Genomic DNA, 14,278 nt, shown 5'->3' with positions numbered 1-14,278 from the left:
GGAGGGGGGTGGGGTGTGATCTCCAGCTGAAAATTTATGGGGAGAACATTACCATAGTCTTGGCTATTCTGCTCTGGCAGCAAACCAGGAGATCATTAGAAAAGCAATAAAAATAGGGGGTAAAGACTATAACCCCACAATGCTAGAGTCTCTCTGGAACCTGGCCATACCACCCAGCACCACCAGGAAGGACTCAACACGATCTTAGTGCACAACAGTGCAGATGCTGACCACAGCATAAATGCTAATCCCACTGCAGAAGCTGATCCTAGCACAGCCATTGCTGTCCCACTGCTGCTTCACTACTACTTCCTAGTTGGTTGAGGAAGATTGGTAACACCACACTGCCCCAAAAGCACACTGCAGGGGTTTTTTTGGTTGTTGTTAAAATGAGTAAAAAGGCAAAGCCGGGTCTAACTATAGATAGCTTCTATACTGAAAGAGAGCAGACTTCAAACCCTGAGGGAACTAAAAACAAATTGTCTCCAGATGAACCTCCAAATGATGATATAACCTGGTCCCCATCACACAAGGCTCTCATAGAAGAAATTTAAAAAGTTGTTAAAAGAGGACTAAAAGAAAAATGAGGGAAAGAAAAAGGAGCTTTGCAAGAAGGTCTAGATAAGTCAAGTTCATAATAGAGTGGATAAAAAAAAATCAACTCCCTAAAAAACAGAATCAGTGAATTGGAGAAAGAAAATAGCTCCTTATAAAATAAAATTGGCATAATAGAAAAAAATTCTTTAGAACAAAACAACTCATTTAAAAATTCAATTGGACAATTACAAAAAAGAAATAAAAAAAAGTAAATGAAGAAAATAATTCATTAAAAATAAAAAAGTGAACAAATGGAAATGAATGACTCAAGGATATGCCAAGAACCAGTCCAGTAAAACCAAAAAAAAAAATGAAAAAGTGGAAAAAAATTTTAAATACCTCCTTGGGAAAACAAAAGACCTGGGAAATAGATCTAGGAGAGATAATGAAGGATTATTGTACTCCTGGAAAATCATGATGAAAAAAAGAGCCTAGACACTATATTTCAGAAAATCTTCAAAAAGAACTGCTCAGATGTCATAGAATCAGAAGGTAAAATAGACATTGAAAGAATTCATTGGTCACCTACACAAAGAGATCCCAAAAGCAAAACTCCAAGAAATATTATGGTTAAATTCCAGAACTATCAGACCAAGGAAAAAAATACTACAAGCAGCCAAAAACAACAACAACAACAACAACAATTCAAATACAGAGGAACCACAATAAGTATTACTCAGGATCTAGTAGCTTCCACATTAAAGGATTGAAGGGCCTGGAATCTGATATTCCAAAAGGTTAAGGAACTTGATATGCAGACAAGAATAACTTACCTGGCCAAACTGAGCATTTTCTTCCAGGGAAGAAGATGGACATTCAATGAAATAGATGAATTCCATTTATTTCTGACCAAAAAAACCAGAACTAAACAAAAAAGTTTGACCTCCAAATATAGGACTCAAGAGAAGCATAAAAAAGGTAAAAAGAAATCTTGGAAACTATATTTCTGTTATTAATATACATAAAGAATATATGTATAATTTGGTTTTATTGTTATAAGAAAGAATCTAAAGGTGGAAAGGAAATTGTAGCAGAAAAAGGGAAAAATGGAAGTACTACATCTCATGAAGAGGCAAAGGAAAACTATTATATCTGAGGGAAAGAAGGGAGGGGGATGATCATAGTGTGACTCTTACTCTCATCAGAATTGGGTCAAAGAGAAAATATTAGATATATTCAATTTGCAAAGAAACTTCTCCCACCTCATTGAAAAGTGGGAGGGGAAAAGCAAAAAGGTGTAGGATAAATAGAAGGGAATACAGACATTGTAAGGGAAAGGTTTAAGAAAAGGGAAAGTGCTCGGGAGGTGAGGGGGGAGGATCCTAAAGAGGGAGGGCTGCGTGAGACAAGTAGTGCTCACAAGTTTAATATTGGGGAGGGGGGTAAAGGGGAAAGGAAAGAGAAAAGCATAATCTGGGGTTAACAAGATGGCAGGAAACACAGAATTAGTAATTTTAGCCATAAATATGAATGGGGTAAACTCCCGCATAAAGTGGAGGCAGATAGCAGACTGATTTAAAAGCCAGAGTCCTACAATATGTTATTTACAGGAAATATGCTTAGAGTAGGTCAATACATACAGAGTTAAAAAAAAAAAAAAAAAAGCAGGGGTAGCCATCCTGATCTCAGATCAAGCAAAAGTAAAAGTAAAAATTGATCTAATTAAAAGAGATAAGGGCACTATATCTTGCTAAAGGGTAACATAGATAATGAAGCAATATCAATACTAAACATATATGTACCAAGTGCTATAGCATCTAAATTCCTAAAGGAGAAGTTAAGAGAGTTGCAAGAAGAAATAGACAGCAAAACTATAATAGTGGGAGATCTCAATCTTGCACTCTCAGAACTAGATAAATCAAACCACAAAATAAATAAGAAAGAGGTTTAAAGAGGTAAATAGAACACTAAAAAAGTTAGAGAAAACTAAATGGAAACAGAATGGAGTACACTTTTCTCAGCAGTTCATGGAACCTATACAAAAATTGACGATAGATTAGGACATAAAGACCTCAAATTCAAATGCAGAAAGGCAGAAATAGTAAATGCATCCTTTTCAGATCATGATGCAATAAAAATTCAATATATTCAATATTCAGGAATATATTCAATAAAAGGCCAGGGGAAAACAGACCAAAAAGTAATTGGAAACTAAATAATCTCATCCTAAAGAATGATTGGGTGAAACAGCCAATCATAGACACAATAATTTTACCCAAGAGAATGACAATAATGAGACAACTTACCAAAATGTGTGGAATGTAGCCAAAGTGGTAATAAGGGGAAATTTTACATTTCTAGAGGCCTGCTTGCATAATATAGAGAAAGAAAATCATTGAATTAGTCTTGCAACTAAAAAAGCTAGAAAAAGAACAAATTAAATCCCCCCCAATCTAACACTAAACTTGAAATTCTAAAAATAAAAGGAAAGATTAATAAAATTGAAAATAAAAAACTATTGAACTAATAAAACTAAGAGTTGATTCTGTGAAAAAAACCAAGAAAATAGATAAACCCTTGGTAAATTTGATTAGAAAAAAAAACAAGGAAAATCTAATGAAGAGGAAATTAGAGCAATAATTAGGAGTTACTTTGCCCAACTTTATGCCAATAAATTCAATAACTTAAATTAAATGGATGAATACCTTCAAAAATATAGCTTGCTCAGATTAATAGAAGAAGTAAATTTGTTAAAGAGTCCATTTTAGAAAAAGAAACAGAACAAGCTATTAATCAACTCCTTAAGAAAAATATCCAGGACCAGATGGATTTACATGTGAACTCTACCAAACATTTAAAGAACAATTAACTCCAATGCTATATAAACTATTTGGAAAAATAGGGATTGAAGGAGTCCTACCAAATTCTTTATGACACAGACATGGTACTGATACTTAAACCAGGTAGGACAAAAACAGAAAAAGAAAATTATTGACCAGTCTCCCTTATGTACATTGATGCAAAAATCTTAGATAAAATATTAGCAAAAAGATTACAGAAAATCATCCCAGGATAATACACCATGACCAAGTAGGATTTATACCAGGAATGGAGGTCTGGTTCACTAATAGGAATACTATTAACATATTTGACTATGTCAGTAACCATATTAACAAAAACCATATGATCATCTCAATAGATGCAGGAAAAGCATTTGATAAAATCCAACATCCATTCCTAATAAAAACACTTGAGAGGATAGGAATAAATGGACTTTTCCTTAAAATAGTCAGGAGCATATATTTAAAACTGTCATTAAGCATCATATGTAATGGGGAAAAACTGGAACCATTCCTACTAAGATCAGGAGTGAAACAAGGTTGTCCACTATCACCATTATTCAGTATTGTATTCAGTATAGCCTCAGCAATAAGACTTGAGAAAAAGATTAAAGGAATTAGAGTAAACCAAACTATCACTCTTTGATGGTATACTTAGAGAACCTCAGAGATTCTACTAAAAAGCTATTAGAAATAATTCAAAACTTTAGTAAAGTTGCAGGATACAAAATAAACCCACATAAATCCTCACCATTTATACATCACCAACAAAATCCAAAAGCAAGAGATACAAAGAGGAATTCTATTCAAAGTAACTGTCAGTAGCATAAAATATTTGGGAATCTATGTACCAAAGGAAAGTCAGGAATTATATGAGCAAAATTACAAAACACTTTCCACACAAATAAAGTCAGATTTAAATAATTGGAAAAATATTAAGTCCTCTTAGACAGGCCAAGTGAATATAATAAAGATGACAATACTCCCTAAACGAATCTATTTATTCAGTGCTAAACCAATCAGACTCCCAAGAAATTATTTTAATGACCTAGAAAAAATAACAACAATTCATAAGGAAGAACAAAAGGTCGAGAATTTCAAGGGAATTAATGAAAAAAAAATCAAATGAAGGTGGCCTAGCTGTACCTGATCTAAAACCATATTACAAAAGTAGCAGTCACCAAAACCATTTGATATTGGCTAAGAAGTAGACTAGTTGATTTATGGAATAGGTTAGGTTCACAGGACAAAATAGTCAATAACTATAGCAATCTAGTGTTTGACAAATCCAAAGACCCCAACTTTTGGGATAAGAATTCACTATTTGACAAAAACTGCTGGGAAAATTGGAAATTAGTATGGCAGAAACTAGGCATGGACCACACTTAACACCATACACCAAGATAAGATCAAAATGGGTTCATGATTTGCCATAAAGAATGAGATTATATATAAATTAGAAGAGCATAGGATAGTTTACCTCTCACCCTTGTGGAGGAGGAAGGGATTTGTGACCAAAGAAGTAGAGATCATTATTGATCACAAAATAGAAAATTTTGATTATATCAAGTTAAAAAGCATTTGTACAAATAAAACTAATGCAAACAAGATTAGAAGGGAAGCAATAAACTGGGAAAACATTTTTACATTTAAAGGTCCTGATAAAGGCCTCATTTCCAAAATATATAGAGAACTGATTCTAATTTAAAGAAATAAAACCATTCTCCAATTGACAAATGGTCAAAGTATATGAACAGATAATTTTAAGATGATGAAATTGAAACTATTTCTACTCATATGAAAAGGTGCTCCAAATAACTATTGATCAGAGAAATGCAAATTAAGATAACTCTGAAATACCCCTCTACACCTGTCAGATTGGTTAAGATGATAGAAAAAGATAATGATAAATGTTGCAAGGGATGTGGGAAAACTGGGTCACATGAATTGTTAGTGGAATTGTGAAGAGATCCAACCATTCTGGCAAGCAATTTGGAACTATAGTTAAAAAGTTATCAAACTGTGCATACTCCTTGATCCAGAAGTGTTACTACTGGGCTTATATATCTCAAAAAGATATTAAAGAAGGGAAAGGGATCTGTATGTACAAAAAATGTTTGTGGCAGCCCTTTTTGTAGTAGCTAGTAACTGGAAATTGAATGGATGCCCAACAATTGGAGAATGGCTGAGTAAATTATGGTATATGAATGTTATGGAATATTATTGTTCTGTAAGAAATGACCAGCAGGATGAATAAGAGAAGCTTGGAGAGACTTACATGAACTGATGCTAAGTGGTATAAGCAGAACCAGGAGATCATTACACACTTCAACTGTATGAGGATCAACTCTGATGGAAGTGGCTATTTTCGGCAAGAAAAGGATTGATTAATGCTGAACAGAACCAACTATACCCAGCGAAAGAACACTGGGAAATGAGAGTAGATCACAACATAGCATTTGCACTCTTTTTGTTGTTTGCTTGCATTTTTTTTCTTCTCAGGTTATTTTTACTTTTCTAAATCTGATTTTTTTGTGCATCAAGAGAACTGTATATGTAAATACAATATGTACACACATATTGTACTTAACATATACTTTAACATTTTAATATATATGGGACTGCCTGCCATCTAGGACAGAGGGTACAGGGAAGGAGGGCAAAAGTTGGAACAGAAATATTTTCTAGTGTCAGAGTTGAAAAATTACCCATTCATGTGTTTTGTCAATAAAAAACTTTTTTAAAAAGTTCATTACAATTGATCATCACATAATCTTGTTGTTGCTGTATACAATCTTCTTTTGGTTTTTCTCCCTTCACTTAACATTTGGTCATATAAATCTTTCTGAAAGCATTCTGCTGATCCTTTTTGGTAGAACAATAATATTCCCAACAAGGAATTTAGTATTTTAATCTTAAAATACATGATGTACTCTTAATTGTAGTTTGTACATATCTTTCTCTTTAAAACCTCATATTTTACTGAAGAAAAGAAAAGGCAGTTAATTTAGGCTTTGTGGTGTTCAAACAGACTGAACAGCTACTTTTCAAGAATATCATAGTGGTAATTTCTTTTCATGTATGGGCTAATCTGAATAGTTGCAACTCTCAAATTCTCTTGATTTGCTGATTCTAATTCTTAATTTCTTTGGTAATATTTATAATATGAATACTCATTATAATTCACACTTGTATTTGTTTAATATTCTAATGTATTGATAACCAAATTCAAATTCATTTACTCTGCTATATTCTAGCATTTTAAAAAGATTTCCATTTAAAATTATTAAAATATTGGCATTTATACATTTTATTTTAAAAAGTTGCTTGTGTGAAACAGTTTATTCCCTGAAAATGATGGAGGGTACTTTAATAAATAGTCACTGATATTGTAATTAATTTAGCCCCAAGGGGTAGAATAATTAATTTCTGATTAAAGTAGTATATATTTTGAAGGTATTTATTATATTAATTTGCATTATATTTCTACTTTAAGGTTTTGTGTTTAAAAAGTTTTCTTTTCTTAGTTGACATTTTTTTAACATGTAAGAATGCTAATTATTTTCCAAACTACTATGTAATTTAAACTAATAATAAAAACATTTTATCTTCAAAAATTTAATCAAAATAGTTTAAAATTATATAAAGGGTAACCAAAAAAATTCTCACTCCAAAAAAGAAGTTACCTGTTTCTGTTAAAAGAGCTGCAGTTTTTAAAAAATAAAATTACAGAGGCTACCATCTTTTTTTTTTTTTTAATTCATGTTATTCTTCTTTGGGAGTTTCTATGGCTGTAGGATAAAATACAAATCCCTTTGATGGCCTAAAACCCCTTACAATTTGGCTCTAACCAATCTTTCCAAACTGATTTCTTATTGTTACTCCTAACGCACTTTATGTTCCAGCCAAACTGGTTGCTTTATCTTTCTTTAGATGACTCTGCTTTGTGTCCCATCTTTGTTCTTTTGCACAGGCTGTTCCAGTGCCTAGAATGATCTGTCTTCTCATTTATGTCTTTTGATAACCTATTTCCCTTTGTGACTGTGCTACCTCCAACAAAAAATCTTTGTTGGTTTTCTCCACTTCCTTAATGTTTTCTCTCTCCCCCAGATTTTCAATTTATTTTGAATATATTTTGTTTTTGCTTATCTGTATACACATTGCCTTCCTTTCTCCTTCAAGGTAAGCTCTTTGAGAGCAGAAAGTTTTACATTTTGATCTATAACTGCCTAGCCTTGTTTAATTCTTGGAACTCATTAGATCCTCAACATATGTTTGTTAGCTCGAATTGGATGATATATTAATAAATTATATAGATAGATAGATAGATAGATAGATAGATAGATAATCTATGCCTTTGTTGTATTCCAAAGTATTAGTAGTTTGATTACAATTGCATTTAAGACAAGTATCAATAATGTTGTATACATTAGAAATTACAACTTTTTAAATAAACCAGTTAAATATCATTCTAGGCTAGGACAGAGTCAGACAGCTCTTACTCAATGAAGGACAGAATTTTATGGAGAAAGAGTGATTATTAGGCTATTGCCCTGATACATATTCTTTTAGCCTTAATTGCATGAAAGAAGAGAAAGAAAAGCAATTTTATTTTTATTTTATCTATTTTATTATTTTTTTTGCTGAGGCAATTGAGGTTAAGTGACTTGCCCAGAGTTACACAGCTAGGAAAGTATTATGTGTCTAAGGCCTCTTGACTTTAGGGCTGGTATTCTATCCACTGCATCACCTAGCTGCCCTAAGAGAAGCAATTTTAAAAACATTTTATAAAAAAAGTTTTTGTTACTTTTGTTTTTGACCTGTGATTTAATTTTTCTGAAGAATTCTAGGTATGGGAACTTTCTTTTCTTTTTTTTTTTTTTTTAATAATATTTTATTTTATTTTATTTAATAATTACTTTATATTGACAGAATCCATGCCAGGGTAATTTTGGGAACTTTCTTTACCAAAGCAAACCAGCATTGCATTTTTTTCATTGAAACCTAGAAATTCACTTAAGGCTTTGAGAGGTTAATTGATTTGCCCAGGGTCATACTGCAGAAAGACTGAGTTTTTCTGACTCAAAAATCTCCAAATTCCTTTTTTAATTGTTTTAATTGTTTTAATTGATTGATGTTTTAATTGTTGAGAATTAGAATCTAACTTCCAATGTTTTCTCTTTTTTCTTTTTCATAATAGTCGGGAAAAATTATGGATCTGTATGGAATATTGTGGTGGTGGATCACTTCAAGACATTTACCATGGTACTGTATAGTTTTTTTTACACTTTTAAACTTACACAAAAGAAAAAACTTTTCTAAGTATAACTTTTATCCATCTTCCCTTAAGAGAACTGTTTTTTAAAATAAATCTGTATACAAAGTAAAATTTAACAAGTTAACAAATGAGAAATTTGGGGAATAAAATTTAAATTTACTATTTAACATGCTTGGCATCTTAGCTACCAGTCATTTAAACAGAAAAACTTTTAATATAGCAAAGCTTACTTAACCCATTTGTCAACCAAAGTGGTTATTCTAATTAAAGGTTGGTTCACCTTTTTTGAAGTTATATTGTGATATGTATGTAGGAGAGGGGACTAAATGTACTAGAAGAATTCTAAAGAATTCTAATAAGCACACTATCCATTATTGTGAGAATTTAGTTACATAGAATCAGTTTAGAAAGAAAGCTTGTTAGTGCTTCATTTAAAAAGCAGAACACTTTAGAAGCCCATGAGAAATGACAAGTAAAAAAATAAAATTTTAAATTAAATATAAGAAAATATTAATATAAGAATGATTTTTTTGTTGATTGCCTAGATTTAAGAAAATGATAGAGAAAATATTAATGATGTAGATTAAACTAAAAAGGGTGTCATCACATTTTTTTCAGCAAGATAATTGTTAAACATTTGTTGGTATAGCACTGAGACATGTATCCAGTGTTTAAGTGTCATGAAACCATGTTGTTGATAAGATCCATTAAAAATTGACTATCATTTAAATGAAATTTAAGAAGTCAGTATTGGCTTTAAAGTATTATAAATTTTTTACTCCTTGTTCTTGGTAACTGTTTTTAACACATTTAAAATATTTATAAGAAATTCCTAGAAGTTTTTTTTCTTTTCTCAAGGCAACTTTTAGGTACAGGAATGCTATGCCTTTTCTTCATTTATATCATTCATTCTATATCTCTTCTCACATTTTCCCCATATTATAGTTATCTGTATTTTTCAGGATATACCTCATCTACTACCTTCTGTAGTATTGATTGTTACTTCTTTAGTTCTTTGGTTCATGGGTTCAGAGAGAGCATCACCCTTGCTTCTCACTGCTATTTCCAAAGTCTCCTCTCTGATAACTCTTAATATCCTAACTGATAGTCAGTTACCTGCCATCTTTGAAGTTCACCTTATCTGGAACCTTGTTGCTGTCATCGCTTAGCCCTCCAGGTAGATACTTTTTCTCTTTTATCAAGTATTTCAGTAACTGGCTCACACTTTTATTCCTTACCACAACACTTTCATTTATCCTTGGGATGAGGCTATCTTTACTGTTCAGACATTCTGGAATTCTATTTCTCCAAGCTCTTCACATGATTCTTGCCTTCCCCAAGGGATGACCTGAGATCTCATAATTAATCCAAACTATTCATTTACCATGGATATGGATTCTAAAATTCATCTTTTTAATCATTATCTTATTTTCTTCCCTCTTCTGTCTCCATTTTTCTTAAATCTGTTCATTTCCACTGTAACCTCCAACTTTCCATATTTTTCATGTCTTTCATCTTGTTTTGACTTCACTTTGCTCACTTAGATTTATTACTTTTTAGCTAACCTGTTGAATTGCTCATTGCCATTTCCCCTTGCCACTCTTGCTCTCCTTTGTCCTTTTTCCTTTCACATGTTGCCAGTCCTCAATCCTGAGTATTCCCTACCATCTGTTTTTTCTATTTCATTACTGAACAGTGAGATACCTCTAAAGAAAATTACACAATTGTGCTTTATTCATCCTTTAAAAATTCATATTGTTTAATGTCCTATGAGCTGTAACTTTTGCTTGTCAGTGTTTTTTTTTTTTTTCCTCAGAGTGAATGTCATGTTTTCTGTAGGGTATCATAAAGTTTCTCTTCTCTTTTGAAGTCTCCAACTACATATTTTTCCACTGATGACTTTGACTTGTACTTTACTGAGGAAAATGGGACTTTCTATTAGGAATTTCTTCATCTTTCTTCATTATTATTTTGTCTCTTCACCCATAAAGTTCTCTTTTTCTGTTCCATTCTTAGAAGATGAGGTGACCCTTCTACATGCTAAGCCTAAGCCTTTTCTTCTGCCCCACTTCCCATTTACTTCAGGAAGTTCCAATCCATCAGTCCTTTCTCTCCTCTTCATCATCTCCCTGTCTTATGCCTAAACCTTTCTTCAAGAAAAATCTACCCTTGATGTTCCCTCACATTATGGTCCTACATCTAATTTCCCTTTGGCTGCAAAGCTCTTAACAAACATAACTCATGGTTCCTGGGTTATTTTTCTCCCTTTTTCTATTCATTTTACCTTTCATTTTCATTACTTTTCATTTAAGTACCTGCTACTTGCAAGATCCCGTGTCAGGTACTTGGGGAAAAAAAAATCACAAACAAAATAGTTCTTGCCTTCTAGGATCCTACATTTTGCTTGGCATTCACATATATATAGTATATTTAACATAATTTCAATTGTGCTTATATTTCAAGGGATCAGGAAAGGCCTTTTGTTGGAAGTGAAATCCAAATTGTGCTTTTAAAGGAAACTTGAGATTCTGTGATCTGAGGAGGGTGTGGTCTCAAGATAGAATGAAGAGAATCTGTGGTGGGGAAGAGTGACTGACTAGCAAGTTTATAAAAGAAATAATATGAACTAAGACTAGATAGATAGGTGAGAGCCAGACTAGGGATGGACTGGTTTGGTTTTTTTGTGTTTTTTGTGGTTTTTTTTTTTTTTTTTTTTTTTTTTTTTTTTTGACTGAGGCAATTGGGGTTAAGTGACTTGCCCAGGGTCACACAGCTAGGAAGTGTAAGTATTTGAGGCCACATTTGAACTCAGGTCCTCCTGATTTCAGGGATAGTGCTCTATCCACTGTGATGCCTACCTACCCCTGGACTGAGGGTTTTTTATTTTATCCTAAAAGCAATAGGGTGCCATTGAAAACTTTTTGAGTAAGGAGTGCTACAGATCTGTAATTTAGGAATAGGGATTTGGCAGTTGTATGAAGGGATACATTGGAAAGGAGAAAGACTAAAAGCAGTGGGACCAAAGGATAGCTACAAGAGATATAGAATTTATAGACGTGTTAAGACTTAGTAAATAGAAGGTTTGGAGAGAGGAAACAGTCAACAGTAGAATAGTAGTGCTTTTAAAGAAGTAGGGAGGCTAAGAGGAAAGATGATTTTTGAGGGAAACAAAAGATTTTCATTTAGTACATAATGAATTTTAAATATCTACAGTATATTAAGTTCAAGTATCTGGGATACATTTGACAATATGATATCAGAGTTCAGAGAAAATTGAGGACTTAGAGTAGGCTGTTGGCTCTGATAATTAATGAAATTATGGAAAGCTTAGACACAGTGGTTCTAATAGAATGGTAGGATTGGAAACTGGATTCCCAGGGTATGACAGGTTGATAGGAGGGGATGTTGATTTATAGATCTTTTTTTTTTTTTTCCTCCTAGGCCTTTTGTTTTTCAAAGGGAGAAAAGATAGAGAATGATGACTTGGGATTTATAGAGCTGAATGAAGATTTTCTAAGAATGGGCATATTTAAAGGCAGAGGATGGAAGAATTCACTGGATAAGCAGACTTTTTGGAGAAAGCAAGGGAATGAGATAAAGAGCAAAGAGTGAATGAATTAAGTATAAAGAGAGACAAAGTGGAGAAGGTCTACTTCTTCATCTGAGACCTAAAACGTAGGAGAAGAGGATGAGGCATAATGTAGAGAGGCTTTCTGGTGTGTTCTTAAGGAAAAAGAAGGAGCTTGTATCTGCTCTTTTCTAGGCAGAGTAAGAGGTGAGATTTTTCTTTCTGCTGAGGAGTCAGGAGAGGGTTATATAGAAGAATTGAGGGGAGAGGAGAAAGTTTAGGAAAAAATAAAATCATGCAGTATTGAGGAACCAGTTGATATTAGATAACATAAATTTGTAATGAAGTCATTGATGAGTATTTAGTGCTCATCAATGTAGGAATGTATTAAGTCGACAGTGATGGGTAACCCAAGTCGTTTGGTATGATGCATGCAATGTGTTAAAAACAAGGAAGCAAAGAATTTCAGAGTAGCTGACTGTATGGTTAATCTGATAATGTAGAGATCTGTTTAGAGAAAGAAGAAACACCAAAACATAAGTGATGAACTAGAAAATAGGAACAAAGAAATTCATTTATAGTAGAGACAAGTAAGTATAGGCTTAGGACAGATAAAGCAGAATGAGAAATTGAAGGATATTGGGTTGTGATTGGAGAGTATAGATAAGAACAATTTTGGGTGGTGGTTAGATCAAGGTAATGATTATGAGTATGTGTTTCTGAGGCAGATTAAAGATGGACTTTTGCAAATTTGGAAAGTTGGTAAACTGAGAGGTCAGGGTATTTTGGGGGACATTTACATGAATGGTCCTCTAAGTATGAAGATAGGAGTAAATTTGTAAATAAGGCTGAGCCAGATAAAAACTTGAGAAAGGAGGGGGAATAACCTGAAAGTTAATAAATGTTGCATCTAGGAGTTAAGTTGCACCATAAATGTAATAGGGATTGCTGAATGATAATGGAAAAGACAGTTTGGAAGTATCCATTTTATTACCTTTGTCGTCCTTGACCCTCTCTATACTCTCACAATACATTGTTCTTATCTACAATCACATACTCAGTTCTGGAAATGCTACCTTCTGGACATCTTCTTTCCAGGAATACTGCCATTAACCTCGTCTGGGTCCTTACATCTTATCTTGCAGGGCCAATATGATGTATTCTTTTTAAAAAATTTTTTATTTCCTCTGATATTCTTTTTTATTAATGAACTTAAATCTCAACAGGTACAAACACTTACATATACCAAAAAACAAAGGAAATTGTATATGAAACTGTAAACTTGATGCAGTTTTTTTTTTCCTACTACATACAACTTTTTTATAATTAAAAATTTCTATGATAGTTCCAGCACTGCCTTGCTTGTCAACACAGTTTCTTCTGAACTTCCTTTTTGCTTTCTTATGTTTATTTTTAATAATTAATTGAAGCTCCTTTATTTTCTTCCTTTTTCAAGATCACTAATATTTTACTCCTTCCACCAACTTTTCCCTCTCCATTTCCTGTGAACAAAAGCACCCCCAAAAGTATAATTTTTCTCCTGTTTTCATTCGGTATACTCTGCATCATTACATTTAAGATTTTCCTATTTGTCTGAATCCATCCTTTTTCTCATTTTGTATGGTGTGCTAATACTCCATTTCAGTCATATGAAAGCTATATAGCTTTTGTTCAGCAATGATGGACACCTACTTTATTTCTATTTCTTTCTTACAATAAAAATGTTATTATGTTTTTGTACATTTGAATCCTTTTCCTCCTTCTTTAATCTTTTTTTGGGAATAGGTGCAGTACTAGAACTGATGAATTTTAAAAGTACATACAGTTTAATGACTTTTTTAGGTACAGTTCCAAAATAGTTTTCAGAAGGGAAGGAACACTTCACGTTTCTACCAGTATTTCATTAGTGTACTTATCTTCTTATACCTCCTTTAGTGGTTTTCATTATTCATTTTTGTCATTTTTACCCATGTAATGAGTATGAGGTGAAACTTTAGAGTTATTTTAATTTATATTTTATTATTCATGATTTGGAGCATTTTTTCATAAGTAGTT

The 14,278-nt window shown here is 32.6% G+C and overlaps 1 protein-coding gene across 5 annotated transcripts in view; it reads left to right on the top strand.

The window, feature by feature from the left end:
- The window catches only part of MAP4K5 (mitogen-activated protein kinase kinase kinase kinase 5), a 207,881-nt gene that overhangs the window by 93,911 nt on the left and 99,692 nt on the right, over positions 1-14,278 (top strand). For all 5 annotated transcript variants that reach the window (XM_051978085.1, XM_051978086.1, XM_051978087.1 and 2 more), the window contains one exon: positions 8,578-8,642. In XM_051978085.1, coding sequence (XP_051834045.1) covers positions 8,578-8,642 — 65 coding nt within the window. The remainder of the gene's footprint in view (positions 1-8,577; positions 8,643-14,278) is intronic.

The sequence above is a fragment of the Antechinus flavipes genome, chromosome 2 (assembly GCF_016432865.1).
Source record: "Antechinus flavipes isolate AdamAnt ecotype Samford, QLD, Australia chromosome 2, AdamAnt_v2, whole genome shotgun sequence".
In the NCBI taxonomy this organism is placed as follows: Eukaryota; Metazoa; Chordata; class Mammalia; order Dasyuromorphia; family Dasyuridae; genus Antechinus; species Antechinus flavipes.
This window is presented reverse-complemented; position numbering and strand designations above follow the sequence as displayed.